This window comes from Epinephelus moara, chromosome 12 (assembly GCF_006386435.1).
Source record: "Epinephelus moara isolate mb chromosome 12, YSFRI_EMoa_1.0, whole genome shotgun sequence".
Classification (NCBI taxonomy): domain Eukaryota; kingdom Metazoa; phylum Chordata; class Actinopteri; order Perciformes; family Serranidae; genus Epinephelus; species Epinephelus moara.
This window is the reverse complement of record NC_065517.1, coordinates 12,770,951-12,796,191: the sequence shown is the minus strand read 5'-3', so window position 1 is coordinate 12,796,191 and position 25,241 is coordinate 12,770,951. Positions and strand designations below refer to the sequence as shown.

General features: G+C 41.2%; 2 protein-coding genes across 2 annotated transcripts in view; both read right to left on the bottom strand.

Moving 5' to 3' along the window:
• The window catches only part of cfap61 (cilia and flagella associated protein 61), a 67,965-nt gene that overhangs the window by 14,057 nt on the left and 28,667 nt on the right, over positions 1-25,241 (bottom strand). The window contains exons 17-25 of the mRNA XM_050058601.1: positions 24,897-24,989; positions 24,526-24,694; positions 22,384-22,552; positions 17,530-17,822; positions 15,163-15,490; positions 12,840-12,922; positions 12,435-12,646; positions 8,313-8,400; positions 7,814-7,994 (exon numbers count right to left, since the gene is read on the bottom strand). Coding sequence (XP_049914558.1) covers positions 7,830-7,994; positions 8,313-8,400; positions 12,435-12,646; positions 12,840-12,922; positions 15,163-15,490; positions 17,530-17,822; positions 22,384-22,552; positions 24,526-24,694; positions 24,897-24,989 — 1,600 coding nt within the window. The 3' untranslated portion in view covers positions 7,814-7,829. The remainder of the gene's footprint in view (positions 1-7,813; positions 7,995-8,312; positions 8,401-12,434; positions 12,647-12,839; positions 12,923-15,162; positions 15,491-17,529; positions 17,823-22,383; positions 22,553-24,525; positions 24,695-24,896; positions 24,990-25,241) is intronic.
• Positions 1,818-4,739, bottom strand: insm1a (insulinoma-associated 1a). Its single transcript, XM_050058602.1, has one exon. It carries the CDS (start codon positions 4,550-4,552, stop codon positions 3,209-3,211), a length of 1,344 nt encoding a protein of 447 aa, XP_049914559.1. The 5' UTR covers positions 4,553-4,739; the 3' UTR covers positions 1,818-3,208.

The window sequence follows — 25,241 nt, the reverse complement described above, 5'->3', positions numbered from 1 at the left end:
TTAACTAGCACATTTGGTTATTATGTAAATGCTAATTTTAAGACATCAGAAGTAGTTTTCAATATAAATCAACAACTGATTAAAACTAAGAAAGTCAATGGAGTTTTTATTGATTTTTAAAGTGACTTCTGGAAACAACAATTAATAAGGTTATTTGTTCACTGAAGAAGTTAATAAGTTCAACATGCCCAAGTGGCAATAAGGAGAACACATGTCTGACTAGTTAACGTGTCATGTCAATCAAAGAAATACGCACATTTAAGAGTTCTTATTTTTGTAAGTTAACTTATAACAATCTGTACAGCTGTGTCAGTTTCCTTTACATGTTGCCATGTCACATATTTTTTTTTATGAATGTAGCCATTTTATTTTGATTGTTTCTCCTAACCAACTTAAATGGCATTAGTGGGCACCAACACCAGACCAGTTTGCATCACTGCAGAGGCAGTCTTTCTAAATGTCTATAAATAGCTTGGGGAATAATTCTAAGCAGAACATGATGAACACTAAAGTCGATGCTGCACAGGAGAACATCTGTGACGTCAGCAGCCGTATATCTTTTATAGGAAAGCTGAAAGAGAAAGAGAAGAAAGGATGGAACTACAGGAATGTCTTTCAGATGCAGAAATGCTTTGTGGATGTTGACCTGCAGGTGACCTCTGACCTCTGGTACACACACAGCTCACTCTTACAGTGTGTCGGGATCAAACTCCAATTCTTGCTACACACAAACAGGTAACAATTTTTTTAAAGTGACATAATTCCTTTACATCTTGGATATTTTTATCTAATTTTTCCACTTTGCTGTATGAAGGCACATCCCTCTACATATTCCAGCGTTTTCTTCTGTTTACAGTTTTTCCCAGAATGCCTTTTAACTTGAGTAAAATTTTGAATGCAGGTCTTTAACAAATAAGAGTGTATTTTTTACAGTGTGACATTGCTATTGTTATTAGTAAGTAATGGATCTAAATACTTCTTCTACCACTGTGTATAACATACATGTTCTTATTAACTGTAAACTTAATGCAATGCAATTTACTAATTTAAAAAATGAATAATTTAAAAGATGGAGATCTTAGGAAAGCTCGGGCTTATGGATATGAACATTAAAGATTTTTAAACATTCTTAGTTTCTACCTTAATTATATGATTTGTTTGATGAGCACATGAACCCTGCAGCTTCCTCTAGAGTGCTTAACTTTTCTTGTGTCTTCTTCGTCTTTACAAACATCACATTTGTTAGTGACGGCGAGAAATTTTGAGATGTAAGAGTTGGTGGGATATATATGTTAAGTAATATGTTATATTGTACTTATCCTAATTTATTTTGGGTGTCAAAACCTCATTTTCTTCCCCACTGATATCAGTAATAATGAAAACTCTGCTGGATTTCGACACCAGAAATGTCGAGATGTGACGTCATCTCTTCAAATACCTTCACATGAGCTGCTTTCAGGGACATAACTGTCTTTCAGGACACTGATGTCATGTTCTCTGTGATATATGTGGGAATTCAGCAATTTAATGACCCTGAGATCTTTACAACATGCAGTGGCAGAGGAAGCACTCAGATCTTTTACTTAACTAGCAATATCAATGTAGCTGTGTGAACATACAATATTTCCCTCTGAATTGTGTTAAGGTATAAAGTGGAAATACCCAAGTACAAGATTAAGGTGTTTTGTATCATGTAAGAGATTTGGTTCTTTTTACACAACATTTGTGTTGATCTGGGGTTAAAATCCATCTTTTAAATCACCTCTGCAAATACATTTTTATATTAAAACCACCCAAAAGACACACAGAATAAAAACTGTTTCTCAGTTTGGTTTTTATTATATTTGGACATTTAGCAAAATACTGCAGAAACATCCAAAGCAGTATAAGAGCCAATGGTTACAAAGAAACCAAAAAAACAAAAAACAAAAATACAAAGTGAAATCAATGATTGCATTCATTATTATTTATTCAGGAGCGGCTGATAGAACTCATTGATTGCTATAATGTCACTTGAACACACCGTCCTCCTCTCACCGTTTTCATATAAGTTAAAGAAAATAAATTTGGCTACATCGTGAAGAAAAACACGGCAACAGATCACAGAGCACACAGAGCAATAATTTACACAAATAATTTAATAAATACATAAATAAATAGAAGAAAAGGAGTTTGATATACTGTATAATGGTAATACAGAAGGCTTTGTAAAAAATAATAATCATATCGTACCCAGCCAGTGATAAATAAGTAATCAAAAGACAATCAGATCAGTTTAAGGCAGTTTTACAGCAGGAGTTTCTAATCCAAAGGCATTACCGGCTACACTAGTTTTACTCTCTTTTTTTGTTTTCAGGCAACAGCTACTGATCCACAGATCCACAAGCTATGTTAAAGCTAATCAGAGTGATGAGATAAGGTCTTCTCAGGCCTGTGAATTCTGCTTTTTATCGGCTACAGGTCGTCCCCTCTCTTAGGTCTAGAAGCTAATAGCACTTGTGCAGAGATGCTAGAAAAATAAATTAACAGTCTAACCTTTAAGTGTTTAGAGTATGACGTCAGAGATGGGGGAGGGGGGGGGGGNGGGGGGGGGGGGGGGGGGGGGGGGGGGGGGGGGCGTTATAGGGCAGGGTTCAAACACACACCCAGAACCTGCTGAAGTGTCCTTGAGCAAGGCACTGAATCCCTGCCAGCTGCAGGTGAGCGGCTGACCTCTGACCTCTACAAATTGGTGCATGTGAGTCACATTATCGTTACTGTAGGAGTCACACTGCAAAAAATACCCTTTCATTTCTTCTTTTACCTCAAAAGCTGCCAGGAAATGGTGATGCAAGGACAAATTCCTCTGTATTGATTTGTGCATTTACTTGAATTAAATTCCCCAAATAAGGCAAAATGAGACACATTGTTTTAGAAGTGTTTAAGAAATTTGGAGTTCAGTGTGTTAAAATAGGAGATCTGTTTAGAATTTGGTGGTTTTTTAACCAAATAAGAAACAAGAAAATAAATCACTCCCATCACAGTAAAGTCAAACAGAGTTACATCTTCTCACCAAAGTGCCATATGTTTTTCACACGGTTTTAAAAAAGTACTTTTTAGGAGCCAACATTTAAAAAACAAACTGGTATTTTTGCAGTGTAACCCTAAAATCCTTTCTGAAACAAGGCTGGACTTGGTTGTTATCTGACAGTGTGAAAGCAGCCCCGGATCAGCAGGCGGGGCGGAGCGGCATCTGCAGCAGGATCACCTGCCGGTTCTCGGACGGGTGGCATTTGTTGATGTGTCTAGTGAGTCCCGGGGAGCTGTAAAAGACGGCGGGGCAGTATTTGCACGGGTACACTTGTGAGGAGTGCAGCAGGCGGATGTGCCGCTCCTGGCTGCCTCTGTTGGAAAAGTTCTCCCCGCAGACCGGACACGGGTGGCAGGTGGAGGAGCTCAGGTTCAGCGGCGCCGCGCTCTGCTCGCACACCGGCGCGTCCTCGTCCTCCGCCGCCGGTTTTGGTGAGCCGTGCTGAGACGCCAGGTGCTTCCGCAGGTACGCTTGGCGTTTAAACTTTTTCCCACAGTGATTACAATCATACAGCCCTTCATCTGAGCCGGACTCGGACGGTCCGGGGCTGGGTGTGTCCCTGTCACTAGAATCCTTCGCTTCCTCCGGCGCTGTCTTACCGCACGCGGCCGCCTTGTCGCTCTCCAAATGTTGCACACCGGGAGCTCCGCTCTGCGGCTTCGGTTTGTGCCAGCGACGGTGCGAGGCGAGGTTAGCAGGGCAGCTGAACACCTTGTCACACTCGGGACACCTGTACTCAACCCGGACTATCCTGGAGCACTTGTGCTGCGCCAGAGCGAACGGGTCCGCGTACGCCTCCCGGCACAGCTGACACACGAATTCACCCATCGGGATGTTGTCACCTCCGGGTGGCTGCGGTTTGGGTGTCTTCTGGTCCACCGGAGCCTCTTTAATCTTGAGCCCGAGAACCGGAGATGTGGTGACATCATCCTCAAAGTGCAGTTTCCGGATAGCTTTGGTTTTCTTGGATGACGGTTTGCCTTTGCGCTCGGTGTCGCTGGATGGCCGTTTGGTCCCAGCGGTGGGGAGCGCCGCGGTGGATGTGGCGCTTGTTTCGGTGCGGCTGCTGTTGCTGGAGCCGATTTTCAGGTCCACCGGGGCGAAGAGGTGGTCCAAAGCGGGGAGCGCTGCTGGTGTAGGGAAAGACTCCGCGGAAACTGGTGATCCGAGGTTGAAGCGTCTCTCGAAGTAGGAGCGGTCATGGTCCTGGCTGACAGGGCGGGTGGGGCTGTAGAGCGCCTGGTACACAGCCTCCGGGTTCCCGAATTGCACCGGTCTGGCGACCTGCTCCGGAACCGTGGCCGCCGCCCCGCAGGTGGGCGTCGGCGTCTGTGCGCGCACCGGGAAGGAGGCGAGAGGTGCGCAGGAGGACAGCGGCGGCGCATCAGCAGCTGTTTGCTCCGCTTCCTCTTCATCGGAGCGGACCCGGTAGGACACCGGGTTGGTTTTCTTGTTCCTTTTCACCAAAAATCCTCTCGGCATGTTCGCGCTGGATGGAGAGCTGAAGGCACTTTGGACGCTGCTGCGGGGAGAAGAAATCCACTTTCAGCCGCTGGCGGACAGAAACATCTGATGCGTCTTTTTGTTGTTGTTTCCTGCTGCTATTGATCCTCTGTTCTCCTCCCGAGGTGCTTTCACCACAACATAGCTGCACTCTTTTTAAGGCGACATGATGACATTGTTCCCGTCCCCCCTCGTTGACTCATCCCCGACCAATCAGAAGGAGCCGAGGTCCCCTGTGGATTTGGGGAGTGGGTGTGGGAGGATGGAGAGGCTGATGGAGGGGGGTGATGGAGGGAGGATTTGCAGATTGCAAAGCAGATGTACCTGAGGGTTTTATTGTATTTCACCCCCCCCCCCCCCCCCCCCCCCTATACACACACTCACCCCACACACACTCTCTCCTCCTCCCCCTCCTCCTCCTCCTCGTCTCGACCCGGGCACACGCCAGGAGCCTCCTGCTTTTACGGTCTGATGAGTTTGTATAGAAATCTACACGTGCCTCGGCTTTATGTGTCTCCTTTGGGTGGTGGGGGCTCTGATTTGTCCGAAAAGGAGACATCCGTCCACATAACGACGTCAAGAAGTGATTGGAAAAGATAACAACAGCAGGAAAATGGAAAATGTAGAACTGCAAACAAATTCGGTTGCAGAGACGGAAACCGCAGCGGAAGGAAATTTGAAAGTGAAAATGAGGTCGGGTTTCAGACACATTTTTCTTTAGAGAAAAAGCACAAAACCAGCTCCAACATTCTGAGTTATAACACTTAACTGAACTGTTTTAGGACCACTCAATATATTGTGTTCATATTTTAGAATTTAAGACTTTCCAGGAAAACTAAAGATCCAAAACCAGATTTGAAAAGCGCACAAAACAATTGAGTTAAAATCTGCCAGCTACATAAGACAAATAACCAAACAAACAAACATTTCAAACCACCGTGGCCCTGCAGCATGTGCGCTGGCGTGACAGTTAACTCCGGACATATGAATCCGTCATTTTACGCATACATAATTAATAGCGAGAGGAGGGTTTCCTGCTTTGCATCACAATGGCTGCGCTTGTGCAAGCTGTAGACCCGTCGTGATTGAAAAGGAAATTGCACAGTTGAAAAAAAAGGGAGAAGAAGAAGAAGTGGGGGCCCCCAAAAGCAATCTGGCCCCCAGATACCGTCGGCGCGTGCTGTGCGTAATCAGTGCGCTCTTTCTGTGTCACCAAATGGGGCAAACCGAGATTATCTGCCAGTTAAAACACACCAAACCCAATTCCTGCAGGTCAGATGTGACCCGGTCAGCCGGATATGAGTCTGTGCTCTGCCATGAGGGATGACGGGATGTCACAGGAGTCGGTGCTGAGCTCTGACATGTTTAAAATAAAATAAATGTTTGTGCGCACGCAGGAATCAGCGTGGATGTTTGGAGAGCAGCGAGCTTCGGTTAATGTCTAACTGTTGAGCTCAGGATCAGTCTCATTGATTTAGTCCTTTTTGAAAGCTTGTGTCCTAACTTAGAGCTGAAATACGACCAATTATCACCCAAACGCTGCCATTACGTCAGTATAACTGCTTAACACTCTTATTTCCCTTCATTTTTCATATGTTTGCGTTTCAAAATTGTTTGTCTTAAGTAAAAAACACTCTACTCCATCTTTCCAGATACCTGTATCCACGAGTGAGTTCTTGGATTCAACAATTAGCCAGTCAGTTTCAATCAGTTTCTAATAAAAAACAAATTATTTCAAGAATTTTATTAACTTAAGTGTCATTTTTCTTGATTCTAGTTGGCTCATTTGGTCTTGTCCTTCAAGATAAGGACACTTATTCATAGAAAAGTTCATGAAACAAGTTGATCTTTACTAGAAACAGGTTGAAATAATCTCAGTGTAGCAGCAAGTCTTTCCACTATTTTAAGAAAAAAATGTTACTTTTACATTTCATTTGATTACTAAAGACAAAAATACATAAACAAAATATGTCATATATATTGCTTGATATACGACAACTGTTTCTGAAAACCAAGAAATCCAGTTGAGAGTATAGTGCAGCTATAACAAGTAAAATACACAACAAAATGCGACTAATCACCCAGAACCTAACACCATAAAGGGAAACAAGTCACTGTGTTGAATATTATATCAACACTAATACCACAGGAAATTAAAAACCATCTTTAAAACACTATAAACTGTCTATTTATCTAGAAGGACACTCTTAAAAGCAGCAGTATTAGAATATAAGAACATTACAGTGAGATTATTAAAGATTAGAATAGCATTAAGTGCAGTAAAGTTACCATATGTACATCTAAATACCACAGATACACTGTAAGCCTGGTAATTATATTAAAAATATAATATCTTATACTTTTTTATATTGTATCTTAGAATTATATTTTATCTTATTTTTAAAAGATAAGAGATTAAAAAGTCCCTATACATGACAGAATTTAAGATAATCTGGTTATCTGTATTATGTAATTAGAACATTTTAAACGTGACTGAATCTGATAATATGTGTATATTTGGACACCAGCAATGTATGTGCGTGTGTGTGTGTGTGTGTGTGTTTTCTCAGCCTGCGGTTTGTTTGTAGGTGCGGACATATGTTGTTGTGTGTGCGGTTATTTTCCCGACAGGCTTTAGCTCAGCCTCATTAGCATACAGCTGTAGAGTGACACCCTCCTCCTCCTCCTCCTCCTGCAAAAAGCTTTCATCTCCAACCGCTATATGGGCCGTGTGATTGGTCACGCTGCTGCAGAGTCATACTCACAGTTATACAGTGGAGACATTATGGATGTGATGTGTGTGGAAATACAAAACAGATGTGTCAGAAATTCTCATTTTACTTGCATTAAACGATTTAATGTGCATAATATTTAAGTCAGATTAGGTAAGGAGTTTCCCAACTCAGATAAAAATCAAGGTAGGGAGCTGACAGGTCTTTTAAAGGGAAAGTTTACCCCTACATCAAAAATACATTTTCCTTCTTTCCTGTAGTGCTATTTATTAATCTAGATTGTTTTGGTGTGAGTTGCTGAGTGCTGGAGATATATGTCAGCCAAAGAGACGTCTGCTGTCTCTCCAATATAATGGAACTAGATGGCACTCAAAGCCCCAAGAAGTTCGTAAATATTTTATGAAAAATTAAATACATTGAACATATTTGGTAGACACACACAGGCCACTTATCAATGACAATATGACTTTAAAAACATTTAACAGGGTATAAAAACAAATCTGTTAACCTGGTCACTTATGATGTCACAGCTGTCCCGGGTAGGCGAACATAGGCAGCAGGTTTTGGTTGTAGGTCAGATATTTCACAGCGCTGCTCCTCAGAGCCGCTCGAATCTCAGCATCTTTAAATGGGTCCCGAGGAAGGACATTTGAGTCATCCTCCATCAGCTGCTGCCTGGACTCATCGTCCTGCAGGGAAACAGAGGTGGAGGTTATAACGTACACATGCTGCACTACACTGTTTTGGTATTAGAGTAACATGTTTGTGTGGGTTAAAAGTAGTTATTATATATACTTGAATGTACAGCAAGTGGGTCATTATTGCAATGTAAATCCCAACAGGGTGATGCAGCATCCCAAAGTGAGGTGGAGGGGCATTGAATCACCTGGAAAGAGGGGAGGAAGGAAGGAAGTAAGAAAGAAAGCAAGAAAGCAAGAAAGCAAGAAAGAAAGAAAGAAAGAAAGAAAGAAAGAGGTCAGACTCAGATAAAACAGTTGATCACTCACTGTAGTTGAGGTGTTCTGCTGAAGCTCCTGCTCAAAGTCAGAGAATCTGTCATGATAAATGGCCAAACACCAGCTCTGTCTGAAGAAACTGCAGGAGACACAAACACACATTAATACACACTTTTTTATTTTATTTTGTTTTACCACTGCTGAGATCCGAGTCGAGTATTTACTCTGTTGAGTTTCCATCTAATGGAAAAACACAACCCTAAAACACCCTTTAGATCAGTAGTTCTCAACACTGATGAGGTCCCCCTGACGTTCACCTGCAAAATGTCCCTCAAATTAATGTGTGCCATCCAGGAAGAGACTCAAAATGAACACAAAGAGACAAAAAAACTCCATAAAGGGGATGCAAAGAGATTACAAAGATGCAAAACAATGACAAAGAGACACAGAATTACCTCAGAAAGACACAGAATGGCCTCAAACAGACACAGAATGACTACAGAGAGTCACAAAATAACCACAAGGAGACACAAAATGATCACACACAACATTACCACCAAGAGACAAAACAACAAAAAGATGCGACGACACAGAGACATAAAATGACAACAACAACGACAAAAAGGGGCAAGACCACCACAAAGCCTGTGTGTGGGGCCTTTTGTATATCTGTGCCCAGTGACCCATTGTCTCATAATCCGCCTGGCTTGTGACCCCTTAATAAAGACAACGTCTCTACATTTATTTTACAGCTATAGTTACTAGTTACCATTCAGATCCAAATCCATATAATAAAATTATAAATTGCATTATTAGGGGTTAAATCAGTGATTCACAAATGTTTTGCTTGTGACTCATTACAATAAAGCATTTAGAGCTCCTTGTCATGTTTCAAATGAGTTCCAAGAGACATTTTTTACCAAGAATAAGTGAATAAATATAAATAAAAGCATTAAGATAAATTTGTGTGTCAGAACTTAATTTCTCCCTCTTTCCCGTCCCATTAATCATCTCAGGACCCCTCAGATTTATCCGGCGACTCTTTGGAGGGGCCCGACTTCTAGGTTGGAAAGTTGTTAAAACTAGCTCCACCTTGAGCAGCTACAACAGTAACATGTGTTTCACTTTTAATACTTAAAGTACATTTACCTCTGTGTTTTTACTTAAGTAGGACTTTGATTGCAGGACTTTTACTTGGGAAGGAGTATTTCTACATTGTGGTATCGGTACTTTAACTTTAGTATAAGTACTTCTTCCACAACCGCTTATCTGCAGAGCCAGACATCAGAAGACATATATAAGAAACTGTCTACCTTTGTATTTTTGGGTGAACTGACCCTTTAAATATCAGCAAACCTCTGAAGTAACCAAACACACTAACACACACACACACCCAGAGGCCACACTAACTGTATTGGCTGAAAGACCCCCAGCCGCCACACGGTCAATCAATGATTTTAACGGCTCACGATGCTCCGTCAGCCTCCACAATGACTTTACGAGTCAGCTGAGTGAGCGGCGTGACGAGGAATCAGTCTCTGCAGCGGGGAGGCTCTGGCTTTGTCTTGTCCCGGACCGGCCACAAAGACAGATTGGGGAGCTGCATAAACAGATTAGGAGGCGGGGGACAATAGACGTCCATATCTGGGGGTCATTTGTGTTGAAACCTCAGAAGCAGGTCACCCGCTGTTTGACAAACACACACACACACACACACACACTCACACACCCCGCAAAGTCACACCAGCAAACACACAGACAGCATAAGGACAAAAGACACTGAAGGCCTAAATCTCTCTCGTCTGTTCAGACCGCTTATGTGTTATCATGACGTGCGAGGTCATCAGTCAGCACATGAATGATGGGAAGTTTCACTACCTGCAGCTTCCTGAAAGCATTTCCTCTATCAAACTCAAAGTTGCTTCAGAAACAGTGAAAGTGTCTCGTTCTTATACAGAAGTTGGTTTTGAAAACAGCTATTCTTACAAACAAAAACCCAACAAAAAAAACTCGACCACCTGTCATCTGTTGCATTTTGACATTTAAATCAGATATCCACAACTGAAAAAACAGCAACATGTATTGTTCCTGAATGAATAAATGAAACAGTACTACTACAGGAGCTGGATGAACTGAGAGAAACACTGTACAAAACACAATGACAGTGCAGAAAATATCAATTTGGGGAAGCTGTTGTTTTGTTGACAACAACACATGCCAATCATTTCTGCAGGTCTGTATAAGATGTTTGTTCACCTCCTGAGTTACTGAAGCTCATAAAAGACTTCTGTAAAAGATGGTATTATTTTCATTGTTTGTTCCATCATTCCTTTTGGCAACAACAAACCCCAGGTTGCAGTGAAATTATGTCCCAAACTGTCTGTTGTAAACCTCCATCACAGTTTACAGACTTTCCTGTGCAATGTGGGATTATTACGAACATTTTGAGTGCCCACTTTCAGTTTTGTTTCAGTGATTTAGATAAGTTTGAAACCTGTGTTTTTGCATTTTCTGTCCCATCATAGTTCTTTGTAGCAATTTCACCATATTCCCAGGGGCTGGTTTCACAAAGACAGACTTTGATTATGGCTTAAATTGCACTAATAGTCAGATGAAGAACAGACATTTTAATCCCTCTGTTGCACAAATTTCAAACTAATAAACATGGCTGACCAAGCAACCGGGTCGATCTGCTCATCTCCTTTCACTCCAGCAGCGTTCTGGAGGAATTCAACACTTACAAAGACAGAAAATTCAGTTAAGTCTATAACAATACAAAAATCAGTCGTTTTTAATATCAGCTCTGCAGACACGCAGCAGAGCTGATATTTTTTGACCCATGTCGGTCTGTAAGTAAATTTTGTGACTCTTCAGTTTACATCACTGCGCACCAACTGGGTCAAGTGGGAGCTAGCAGTGCCACTAATTTGGTGATTACCGTGACCGTCATCCAGACCCAATGTGGTTGTTTTGGAAATATTGTGCCCACCCTCGGGTCTCCCCCCAGGTTGCCCCGGTGAGTACGCAGCTCAATTTTAAGCTGCAAACCCCCATTAGCATTGTTAGCCTCACGGTTAGCCCCTTAAGCAGTGTCAGCATGGCCAGTGGTGCTAACATAGGTCACAATGCTAAAGGGGTTTCGTGGCTCAAAATAAAGCCACTTACTCATCAGGGCGACCTGGGGGGAGACTGGAAGGCGAGCACAATGTTTCCACATCCAAGCCATCCCTCAACCAGGACAGCATTACCAGCAGTAATAGCCAAATGAGCGGTGCTGCTAGCTAGCTTCAACCCAACCCAGTTGGTGCACAGTGCAGAGCAGCCAAGGCTAACATTAGCTAACCAGTGCGGGCTGAAGGGTGGGCAGTGAGCACCATGTCTCTAACCCGGCTAGCTGTCTGTCTGTCAGCAAAGCCAACAAAAAATAAAATCAAAGGCAAGACATTTACATCACAAAGCATTAACATTTCACCACATCTAAATGGAAAGTGCTTTGAAATGCAGCCCTAAAGCTCACTGAGTCAAAGGAGTGCCCGACTGAAAGGAAAGGTCTCTTGTATTTCACATCGTTTTTCTTTCTAAAAAGTGAGCTGGTTCATTACTTGTTAAAATGTGTCAGGCTATCGAAAGCAAAATTAACTGAACTGACTTCCCCAGTCAGGACTTGGTACTTCTGCTCACTTAGTCAGGATAGTTTTCTTTAGCAAATGAAAAGAATTGACGATGTCCTCACTTCTGTATATTTCCAACAATTTCCTGCAGGCTCTAAAAACTCTTTTCCTTCTTACTGCTCGCTTCACAACTTTGTTAATGAACCACATATTATTAGCTATTTTCCTCTTTTTGCAATTTGACACCATTTTGATTGTTACTATGGAAATATTAATCTGTCTGCCAACTGTCTAACTTGTTATTATAATAATCAAAGAGCAAAATAGGTCTGGCCTAACAGTACAGGCAAGTCTAAAATCTCTTTGTGACACTAGTCCAAGGTTTTACTACGTAAGACAGCGATTAGCTGACAGTGTTATTACAACTGATAGAATTTAAGGGTGATTTTTTTTGTTGATATTTTATACTCTAGAAAAACTGAAAAAAAAAAAAAAAGTGGATTTCCCCCCTCAAAGCTTGTGTAGAAATGTGCAAAAGCACAGTAACTGTTCTCTCTCCCACCTGTACAAGTCGCAGATCAGGCCCTTGTGGTAGCGGGTGGACAGCTGGCCCAGCAGCTGCTGGTGTTTCCCGTACAGACACAGGTAATTGGAGACAGGGAGGGGCTTCAGGGAGAGACAGGTGAGCGCCTCCACAAGCTCATAGCGGTCAAGATGCAAACAGAAATAGTTTCCTGTCTCAACCCGTCCTGTCATGATGCCTCTGTCCTGTAACTGTACATGGATGGATACACAAGTTAATGAGAACTTGTTCTTCTTCAGGAGATCTGTTGCGTGATTACAGCTTTAAAAGATGGGTCAAAAGTTGAGGCTGCAATATTCTACGATTGCGTTTTTGTCCACAAATTAAGAGACAAAAAAAAGAACAATACATCAGTTTGTTAGTTTCCTTCCCTTAAAACCTTACATGTTTAACAGAAGGGCTGGTCAGGTTGGTGGCGGACGGTTTGGTAATGTGCAGGTAGTTGTATCCTCCAGGCAGTTTCCCACCTGAGGACAAACACATCATGAAGGTTGGCATGTGATGTGGTTCATATGATTCACATTGTAATAGAATACAGGAATCCATCATTGAGTTAATAAGATGATGCTAGAGCTTGCTGCTTTTTTTACTGTAAATAAATGAAATATCTTTGGATTTTAACAGGTCTGAAAACAACAATTTGAAGATGCCACCTTGTATTTACTCAGACATTTTACAGTTCTCTTACATGTTGTGTACTAAATAAATAATCAGAAAAACAATTGTTAGCTGCAGCCCTAGTTGACAATAATGAAATATAAGAATACTGCCTCTGAAAATCTACAATATCATAGTTAAAAGATCGATCATAGTGTTTTTATCGGAAGAAAATATTAAATAGGATTTGTTTCAGCCCTGAAACATGCACTGGCATCAAAACTAGGACCAGCAATACATCATAACATGCATTTCACTGTCAACATCCACCCACAGAGGAGAACAGAGCTGAGGCAATGAACTCAGATAGCGGGCGATGATATGGCATCTCTGCTCTCCCTGAACACTGAAATCTCTCTGAAAAGTTCATGTGTGTTTCATTCCTGTGTGAAGGGCGAGGCGGAGTGGCTGTTGTGTTTATGTAACCTGTGGAGTGGCCTTGGTTACTCCGTGAATACACAGCAGCACAATGCGGCATTGTTACGCCCTGCTATGGTTTGAGTGTCTGCCACAATAACATCGGCAGTGGGTGAAAGATTGGAAAATGTTCCACAAAAGCATAATGAACACATATTGGCAGCACAAATTCTCCCAGATAAAAGGGGACAAAAACATGGACAGACAGGAGGAGGGACACGGAGCGGACTATCGAGGTAAGCTGACGGACCTTGAAAACATATAGACACCTGAGATCTGCTGATGAATGTGAAGGAATTTTGTCTTTATGATAAAATTATTAAATATTTAACTATGATAATTAACATGCCTGTTGCAAATTGAATGAAATCCTTGGAAAATCTAATATAATAGTCAAGTGGGATGAGTGCTTTTAGGGTGCCAGGGTTTTATAAGTCTCATTCATTCTACTGGTTGAATCATCAATTGTGTGTCATCCACTGTGTGGGAGACGGTCCTTTAAGGTCCCAAAAAAAACAGACAAGCATCAGTGAAACCAACCAGTTAGTCTTCAACCATGAAGAAATGAAGCAACTACATCTGCACTTTTCACCAAACATCACGTACCGGTGAGTTTTTTTCTACCCTCTTGTCTCAGGGAACAGTAATGAGCCCATTATGGCTTAGAGCCCCATAATGAGGTAACGAAGATGCTGCACTAGAAAACCTTTTTTGTATCAGAAGGTGCACTAGGCTTTAGAGCCAATTTTTGCAGTGGCCAAACAGTGCAATTACAACTGTCAAAGATTTTTTTCCCATAGGCTTAAATGGTGAAAGCTATGTTGGTAAATTAGTGAATACAGTTTTTTAAATGTGTCACATCACAACCCCGGCTAAATGACCTGTTTTACTATCAGAGTTTGATCCATTTGGTCAATTAACAGTCGGAAAGTCTAGAAGAACTGCACGACTGAATCATTTTATCTCCATTAAAGTTAGCAGAGTACTAAACTGGAAGTAGCCCACTCGGATGCTGGAACGAACCCCTAACCCCTACCCCTAACCCTAAACTCCCTAACCCTGACCCCCTAACCCTAACCCTGACCCCCTAACCCTTAGTCGGCCTGCTCTTTGGGCCACATACTGCGGAAGCGGTGCCAATCATCCAGGTAATTTTATACACAGCAGTTGAACTTTTTTGGTTTCATGTGCCACTGGGCAACTTTAACAGGAATAATCAGGGACCTGGCTCCAGCGCTTCCAGTTCTTTTCATATAGCCATGTTTTGGACAATCAACACAAAAAGTGAGATTAATGCTTTATCAGAAGTGTTTCCAAACAATACTTTTTTTTGTTTTAAAAAGAAAAGACTTCAAGAACGAAGTCCAACTGGTTGATTTTGCAAATAAAAGTCAGTTTAATCACCCTAGTCCCATTAAAGAACCGCACAAAACCGCTTCCCTGAACTTGTTTTTGGAAGCTTACAGGACTATGTCAAGTGTATTCGAAAACATCTAGTTGTTTTATAAGAACTGTAGACATAAAAACTGAAGGACAGAAATCAGATACAGTGGTTCCAGATTTAACTGTTAAACTCCTAAACTCCTCAACCCTTGAAACTCATTAAATATATTTTCCAGCCTTGAAATCTGACCTTGAATCTTGGCCTGTTTGTACTGCAGTATGAGGTGATCCATTTCAGCTGGAGCCTCGACCTCGGGTTCCAGTGTCGGGTCAAATAGGGGCAGCAATACAGCTGCCAGGTCCCGGCCCACTTCCTTGGAGTTGAAGTTGGCGTGTGACCACTCATCTGCGTAGTAGCAACGGGAGAATTTGGTGAGAGGCCCGGCACCACAAATGGATGAATCACTGGTCTGGAAAGTGGCGTTTATGACAAGTCTGCTGTCAAAGACCAGGAAGGAGTTGTTGATGCTCTCGAAGGCGTTGTAGTCGACTCCTTTATTGGAGAGATTAATGAACACCTGAAAGGGAGAAAATTAAGAAATCAGAATATTTTCTGTTTTCTTGTGATTTTCATACTGATTTTCATCAGTATAAACTAAGGTACAAATCACATTTGCCACAACCCCACTTTTTCCTTGTTGTGAATGTGATTTTCTGCTCAGCTTCCCTAGTGCTCATCCTTAAGAGAAAATCAATACCAATAGCATATCTCTCTGTTAGATGTGAAACTACAGTCAGGGGGCAATTAGCTGGAGCAGGAGTTAACAGCTACCCCGGCTCTGTACAAAAGTAACAAATTCCGCCAACCACGGTGTTTGTTAAATCTTTACATACAGCAAACCTAAAAGTAATAAGTTGTGGTTTTACGGCCGGACAATCTCTTGGCTGACTTCCCTCTCCGAAGTCAAGTCACTATTTCTGGCCAAGACATAGCCTTACCACTAATTTGTCCCAGTGGCCAGTCACGGGACTGCAGCAAAAATATACCCCTGCCCCAAAAAATATTTCCCCCATTGACTTCCATTATAAGAGACATATTGAGCATAGCGTTAGTTCAGGCAGGACACAATGTCAAGCTCAGCTCACATCCCAGCTACATCAGCTGATCTCAAACAGCCAATCAACTGATGAAGCAGCTGACTGATGGAAAGGAGTCAGCTGACAGATCACATGATTCCTTTTTATGCAACCAATTGGCAAATCTCATTCAGGGCGCCTTATTTAAACCGGTCTGGCCTGCCTACTGCTGCTGCTTCCTCTGCAAGCTGCTTTGCAACCCGCCTCCACCCCAGCTCCTCCTTTTCATGCTGTGTCTGACTTATCAATGACATTTCTCTTTGTCATTGATGCTGCTCTGTTCTGTTCCCGGGGGGTCTTTCCTGTTGTTCTCCTTGCGTTAAGATTTCCATGCAGGAGCGTGGAAGGGCAGAGGGGTGTTTCTTTGACTGAACTGTTCCTGACTGAACTATAAATCTGTTGACAGGACACCTCCAGCTGCAAACATATTTAACTATTACTCTCTGTAGTATACATTTTGAAACCATGAAGGTATCTATTTTGTTAAACTTTTCCCGAGCCTAGAAAAGTGCTCATTAGTGAGGTACTCCCAATGTAAAGCCTATGAGTCGAGCAGGAGAGATGAGCATGTGCAGTGGGCTGCACAATGTGGAAGTAAACCCGGAGGCAAGAAAACTTTCTGGATTTACATTCTGACAGAGTAATTTTCACTCAAGTGAAAGGGCGTCATTTTGGAGTTTGTTGTCCAGTTATTTAAAGTTCTTCTCCGGGCATGTCCATTCATGTCTACACCTTTGTCTCGGTATGTGCGTATGTATGAATATACAATTAATTAAGGTTGGCAGTTAATTTTTGACCTTGTTGAGATTGTTTTGTCAACTGGACTACTGATTTTTTTCTTTGAAAACCCAGATGAAAGACGAAACCTTGTGAATCCATAATACTCTGAGCAAACTGAAACTGTGTGATCATGTGATCATGATCAGATGAGTGGAGCTGGACTAAATTTGTATATTATTGGAGTTAATGGTACCCTGTGGAGTTCTCCTGTAAATTACACTGTTTAAATCTAGTGTTTCTCACAAAAATACACTGTGTGTATCCTTGATGCTGAACAAATGTGTCAAAATATTTCATTCCTCCAAAATAAAAAAAGGCCAAGCCAAATTTTTGAATGTTTTGGATCCTGAACAGTTTAACAGTACTTGCAGAGTATCATCTGCTGGGTGCCTCTATTTTAGCCTACAATGACAACAAACAAACAAACAAAAACACATAACCAGACAGTAGAATCCGCTATTGTCTGAAACAATAAAAATGGGAAACACACCAAAATCATTTTGTGCTTGACAAACACAGTCTGCTTCCAGGAGGGAAATTAACACCCAACCAATAACCACAAGCTGCTGAATTCAGTCCGTTGTTTGTGAGCTTTTCAGCTCTACCAGACACCCTGGCCAGTTACCCACCATTGTTTGGAGAACACTTTCTTTTGTAAAAACTGATAACTGACTGGGTAAGCAGTGTAACTTTGACTTACTCCACACTGCAGATGGAGGGGCTCAGCATCAGTGGTGAATGACACAGATGTGAGGGGATCGGGGTGTTCTCCATTGTTCATCTGGGCAAGCAGGCAGTTACGGTGGACCTGGACCTCTGCCTTCTCCAGGGCTGTCGCCACAGTCTTCTCCACGTCAGGGTCGCTGAAGCAGGAGATGCCAGGTTCAGACGGTGGGAGGACTAGATGGATACGATGTCCTTGGATGCCGAGGCTGAGCAAAGTCTCCACAGTGGTGAACACATCAATGTTGTTTCCGTAGACGATGGCATTATCTAATGGTACACAAGGAAGAAACAATTAACATAGTGTTCATAGTATTCAGAGTGACTTCAACATGTTTCAGTGAGAGACACTATGATGGAGAAAGACTTAATATAATGAATCAAAAATATGAAAAGCTTAACACAGAAGGAGGAAGTAGAGAGGGGTTGTGTAGAAAGCAATCAGTATTAACATGAACATATCAGCAGAGTAATAGTAAGACGTGTCAGGCTATAATGGCCACTCTTTACACTGCATGATGTATGAAGTAGATGAAAATGTATGAAGTATGAAGGAATTTCCCCAAAGTCCTGTTGAGAGAATGAAACAGACAAGGTCACAGTGACCTTAACCTTTGACTTATCACCACCAAAATCTAATTTCCTCATTGTTGACACCAAGTGGACATTTGTGCCAAATTTGAAAAACTTCCCTCAAGGTGTTACTGAGATACCACGTTCACGAGAATGGGATGTACGGATGGACATGCAACCTGAAAACACACGAACTTTCTAGTAAACTAGAATTATAGGGCTCTAGTTTCCCGGCGCAGCGCAGCGCAGGGTGGCGAAGGGTGGCGAACCCCGCGCAGAGCTAGTTTCGAGCAGCGCAACCTGAGGCGCGCTCAGTTTGGTAGTTTGGCAGACCGTGGTGTGCTGAGATGGGTGTGGCGGCGCAGCAGGGGGAGGTGTCGACAGATCCAGCTTGGCGCAGTGACAGTTTCGTGCCAAAAGACTTCGACGAAGGTGCGCTAAAAGCTCGCCAGCTGAAACCACGTCTACTGTCAGCACAGGTGTAGCGCAGCCGGTGTAAGCCGAAGTGTGCCAAACTTGCAAAATCCGCCTGACCACACCCAGTTAGCGAAGCGCAGGTGCGCTGCGCCCCCACCTCGCCCGGTCTGCGAAACTAGAGCCCATAGTCTCATGGTTGCACGCCTCCACCGACTGGTCAAGTTAGAGTTTACATCCATGTCTGTCCAGACTCACAGAGTCATGACTATGGGCAATGCTTCAAAATGGATGTTGCTGCAAACAAGCAACAAATTCTAAAACTAAAAAAATAGTTTCACCAATTTAGTAACTAAAGACATGTCTCTCCTTCTGTTCCTTAGTTATGATGTTGAGTAATGGCCAGAAATAATTATATGTAAGTCATGTGTTATGTACGGTGACATTTGATCTTTTGGATATAAAAGTCATCACTTCATCATTTTATCCTATTAGAAATTTGTGTGAAATCTTGTCATAATTAGCAAATGAATTCTTGAGTAATGGCCAAATTCGCGTTTTGTGGGGTTACAGTGATCCCTGACCACCAAAATTGAATAAGTTAATTTTTGAAGTGGACGTTTGTGCCAAATTTGCAGAAATTCCCTACAGGTTTTCTTGAGATATCACATTCATGACAATGGGAAACACAGACAACCGGAAAACAGTCTCTGACCATGACTTTTGCCAGTGTGAAATAACAATCACAACATGCACTGCGCGCATTCTCCCATCTCTACTGAAATTTCATCTCTCTCAAGTTGCCAACCTTGGATTGGTAACATGAGTAAGTTGCGCACAACCTGTCAGACAACAGTGACTCTGTTAGTCCGTTTATAAACAGACAGTATATGTTAATCATGTTGGCATATTGCATAAAATTAATGCAGTACAAGTTGGATTTAATGCTGTGACACTGTTGGCGGGATCGGACCAGCAAAACTGGAAATTGACCCAACAGCTGAAAACAGAAAAAAAGACCATGTACTTATGTTAAAGCAAAAGCCAAATTAGTTTTTCTGCAGATAAATTTACTTGAATACATGTTTCTGTAGATAAATTTGATTTAAAGCTGACTCTTCTCTGGTTGATTTGTTTGGAAAAGAGCCATGAAAGAAGTGCCAATCAACTAAACAAGCTACTGTATGATTATATTTCATTCTTTGAGTAATACTATACAGACCACCAATACAGCCATGGAGTGTAAACTGTCTTATCATACTCATAATTTAAATGCCAGTAGTGATGAATAAGATTTCAAGTCTATAACCCAGCAGCTCTGTGCGACTGTACGTCAATGCTTATTAGCAAATGCTGATGTTAAAGTTTAGCTCAAACAAAAAGTTCAGCTGAGAATAATGGGAATTCATTCAGTTTTGCAGCTACTTGGGCTTGAACAGCACAAATTAAAATGTTGAAAATGATGATGCCACAAGATGAAAAGTTAAGGGATCATTAATGTAATCACAGTTTATCCACTGGGGAACATAAATGTCTAAAGTTCATCACAACCCATGGAACTGTTGCTGAGACGTTTCTCTTAAAACCACAAATGAGAACTTCCTGGTGGCGCTGAAGGAAAAGTCAGAGGAAACACCACAGTCAGTAATATTCAGCCTAAGGGCAACATGAACATCTGTCCCAGATTTAATAGTCCTATACAATATCTCCAAATGATAGATGATCATCTCTTATTTCTGTTTATGAGATACATGTGAAACATAATGAAAAAGGTTTTAGATTTTTTTATGTACTAAAAACACACTTAACAACTACCTACTAGGCTACTACAGTAATAACGCTTTTTTTTTTTTTAAATAAAAGCTTTTTTAGTTTCCCTGCTCTTGTAGTCACTTCGGATTGCAAGCACAGTCCATATTATCATACAAAATCATAATACTCCAAATACAGACAAAGCTTTACAATTTAGAAGAAGTGAATGGTGACCATGAAGCATTCATTTCTAAAAATTAAAAAAAACAACAACCCAACAACACTATTTGGATTTTTCCTGAGTGAACCCATTCTGTGACGCTCACTGTTAAGAGAAGCCTCTTGACATTTTACAGAATGTACAAGTTCCTATATATATTCCTATATAGAGAGTGTGTTCTCCTCATCATCTCTCACTGATTATATTTCATTTAACGCACAAAGCCTGGAGCATCAGGGCCATCGTGAGACACAGATGACAAAAACTAAGATTTACTGTAAATGTAGATCAGAGTTTTCCTGGCTGCTGTTCAGTGTCGCTGTCCATGGTGCTGAACCAGAGGAGCTGTGCTGCTACTGAACCATCAAGTCCAGCAGAACACAAAGTGTCTCATCAATACATCTATATTCCACTGATCACTTCATCTGGTGACTCCTTCTACTAGAACTACCTAAGGAAACATGCTCTTTTCTGTGTCTACTAAAAAGGGTGAATGAGTCCCCTTAAAGTCTCGGCACACAGTTTTGTTGGGGTACAAAAATTAAAAAGGCTTGATCACGGTCCTGAGGTAGACTGATGTACAAACTGGACTTGTTTTAATCATGTGGTTACTATGATAAAGGCACTGTACCTTAATAAGCCAGTGTGCCTTGACTTTTTTGGGGGAATTTCTTTCCTATTTTTAGGGCCATTAATTGTCTCCCCGTGCATCAGGAGCAATTGTCTTGTGTCACATTGTTGTCAGATCCAAGAAGCACTTCCTCATCAAATTTTTACCAAATGCTTTCTTTCACTGCACTTTTATTTCCATCTGCTTTCACTTTATTACAAAGGTCACATTAATTAAGTGTGATGTGATGTGATGTTCTATATTTATCTTATTGTCCACAAATCCCATTAAATGACCAAAACCAAAGGTGATATATTATATTCATTAATAAGTAATGTGTGTGTGTATCAAAACCTGATTAATCTTTTTCCTCTGTGCCATCGAGCTCCATTGTTGTCCAAAAACTATTAAAACACATCAAGGAGCCACACTGTTGCACTGGGTGACATGTTCCTTCATTACCATGACCACACACACTGTATATATTATGAGTCAGTCCCACATATACCGTCCTTCTGCTTCAAATACTCACTACAGCACCAAATGTGAATTATTACGCAGCTGAAAATAGTCCCCAGCACATTTACTATTTCCTCCTGTTTGTTTGCTAAAAAACTACAGAGACAATCTTTTTGGTAAATGACTGAGACTTTTAATGAAAAATGAAACTATGTATCTGTATTTGAAAAAAAACATTTATGTCTTCAGTAGGAACCCATGGGTTTGGAACAGAGAACCACAGACAGGAAGTCAGAGAGTATCAAAACGACTAACGCTACTAGAGAGTATTTGCAATAATAATGCAAAAAATTTACATTCACTGTGTCTCATTTTGTTATTATTATTAAAATATGGAAATAAACACAGTATCTGCTGGAGTCTGCCATGGCAATTTGCATTTATTAATGGTTTTCCTTTATGACTGGGATCAACTAATTAGTATATATAAAAGCCTCACTCTAGATCACTGCACAATTCCTTCAGAGAGCAGATTAATTTTGCTTAATGACACTGTATTTTTTCCTGCTCTGAAAAGCCGGGCTCTCAGAGAGTGATATGATAATGGAAAATGGATGGAAGAGGCCGACCTGATTCACAGAGATGAAAGATTTCTCTGCAGCTAATTAGCTGCTAATTATACCGGGGCACTTCAGCGCTGACTGGCTGAGTAATGACATACTACTACAGATTAATTTTAGGTTCGGTGTGTGTGTGTTTGAGTGTGTGTTAGTGTGTGTGTATGTGTATGTGTGTTCACTTACCCTCCAGCTCCACGAAGTTGGCACACAGCCAGCGGCGAGCAGCCATGCAGTCGTAGAGGTCGTTGAGGGTGAAGAGGTTGGATGGGATGGGCTCGATGTATCTGGACTGCGCCTGCAGCTGGCTGTTTGTAACGGGCTGGCTCAGATCCAGACCAGAGGGACAGGGTACCTACAGCATCACATGACACACAGACTCATTACATCAAATTTGAGTAATAATGCACATTTCTGACACACAGAAGATAAGATGAGTATATGACAGGAGAGATGAATGGAGAGATGAATGGGATAATCATTATAATTATTATGCATATTTTTACTGGCATTTTTATTTTGCTTGTAACATGGTTACTTTAGCTAATTAGCTGAGGTCCAACATCTTATGTATAAGATGTGAAAATGTACACCTTGATTAAGAGCTATATGTCATATAACAGCATGGCAGCTAGAGTGAATACTGATACTGCCAACGTCATCAGCTGTTTGCTGTTACCATGTTGTGTATGAACTGCTACTGGCCTCAGTCTTAACTTAAACAAAAGTACAAATACCACACTGTCAAAATACTTCACTACAAGTAAATCTCCTGCATTTAAAACCGTACTTAAGTAGAAATATGTAAGTATTATCAGCAAAAATGTAAAGTAGTCATTGTGCAGTTAAATATTGCCTGTCAGTCTTTTTTCCCATAAAATCTGATGTTTTTGAATTAATTTTACTGCTGTATTAATGTGTATGTTGCATTTTACTGCTGTAGATGTTCAATGTTGTGCTCATTTTAACTCCTTTATACACTGTTGGGTAGTTTAATCTACAGCAACGATACGTATTCTATCACAAAAGAATATGTTAATAGTGTTGCTGTCCTGTGAGAAACAAATATCTCTAAAAAGTCAACTTTACATGATGTCAGAGAAACAACCCTGTTTTGAGCTTTGTGATGATGCTGGAAGGATATGAAAAGTGTAATCAGAAAAGAAACTAAAGCTGTCAGACAAATGTAGTGGAGTAAAAACTAAAATACTTGTCTCTGAGATGTAGTGGAGTAGAGGTATAAAGTTGCGTAAAATCAACAAGCTATTGGCGGAACTATACATCAACCAGTATATCAAACGTTAGCTAGTAAACAGTGCAACAAATTGCCCATGACTCTGCCAGGTAATAAATAAGCTGTTGAAATGTCAGGTCATAAACGAGGAGATGGGGATCCCATTCTTCACCCGTAATGACATACAGAGCCATGATCTGTTTGTAGACTAATTAAAAGGGAAAAAATGTCAGTAAGCATCACATAGTGTGTTTGTTTTTGTTTTGTGGGAGGACTTTTCAGTCAAAGGTGAAACAACAAAGATATCCGAGGCTTTAGCGTGATTTGCCATGCTCACCCCATCGACTTCAACAGAAATGGCACCAAAGTCTGGCACCAACGCATAATTATAATGCTATCATTAACGTCATGACCTTTCCTTCTTTTGTAGTTTCCTTGAGTATAGCCAGGAAACCAATTACCTCACTGGTCAGTCACACTCCAATCTACACACTAAAGCTTGATTTATGGTAGAGCACTCAACACTTTTGATGAGAGTTGCACAACAGAAATTACATATTTTCTACAAAAAAAGTGTAATTTGACACTGACTTTCATTTCATGTTGTGCACCTGGAGAATTTTTCTTTCCTTTTAGATTAGTTTTTGTCTGTTGTGTTGCCTTTACTGATTGGACAGCTATAGAGAGAGGCTGCGGGTTGGAATTAAACCCTTGCCGCTGCAAAGGACTCAACTTAAATGGGTCACACACTCTACCAGGTGAGCCAGTGGTCACGCCCACCTGTACGAGTATTTCGTTATGTAGTATGCATTGTATCTGATTACCATAGAGACGACTGAAAGTTTTACCACAGATTAAACTGAAAATATTGGACACACTCTTAAACTTTTGTCAAGTGATGCTACCATAAATCAGGCTTCATGTGCACGCAACTATCACAGAAACCGCCACTGAGCTTTCTGAAGATGGAACTGATTCAACGGAATGTCTGCATTGCAAGGAGGCAACTTGATAATCCTACGTTGACAAACCTGCTGATTTAAAGCAAACTGTAATATTCAGATGAGATGATGAAAAGTGCCTCATTGTCTCACCTGGTACTGCAGGCCCGTACAGAGGACGAGGTGATCATACAGCACCTTCCCATAACCAGATACAAGGACGTGTTTGGACTTCCTGTTGATGCCCACCATCTTCCCAGTCACCACGTTGATGCAGGAATGCAGAGGGAGCTGGGCTAAGTCTCTGCTGCTGTAAGTATGACTGCAGGAGGTGTAGAAACATATTAAACTCTGATGTAGATTAATGTAGTTTTAAATGACAACTTGAGTTTAATTACATACAAAGTAATCGTTTGATGTTTTTGGAACGTTCTTATAATATGTGAAGATACTGTACATCTTGTAAATTATTCAATGCCAAAACATGATTTTCAATTTCAGTGCCTGATGTTATATTCCCTCACCTTGTGGACAGAAATCCAACGTCCTCATGGTTGTAGTCGCTGGGGAGGCCGTGTGTTGAGATCAGGGTCAGATTGTTGAACCTCAGGTGAGGGCTACGAGAGAACAAACATTACTGAACAGCATGAGTGCTTTTCCATAGATTATAGTGAATACACAGAGGACACAGTGTAAGAGGAATGTTATCAGGGAAGGACAACTTTAATTTTAGCAACAGCTACCTTCTTCATTCAGTGATGTGCAACAGCATTTAAAAAGCCTGAAAACAAAGAGTACTAAATTAAAATCTCTTAACTTTGCTTTATGTAACAGGAAGGTTTGCACTGTACATGAACACAGATATTCAT

Excerpts from the sequence above, each read along its gene's own strand:
- insm1a (XM_050058602.1), bottom strand. The coding sequence starts at position 4,552 with ATGCCGAGAGGATTTTTGGTGAAAAGGAACAAGAAAACCAACCCGGTG.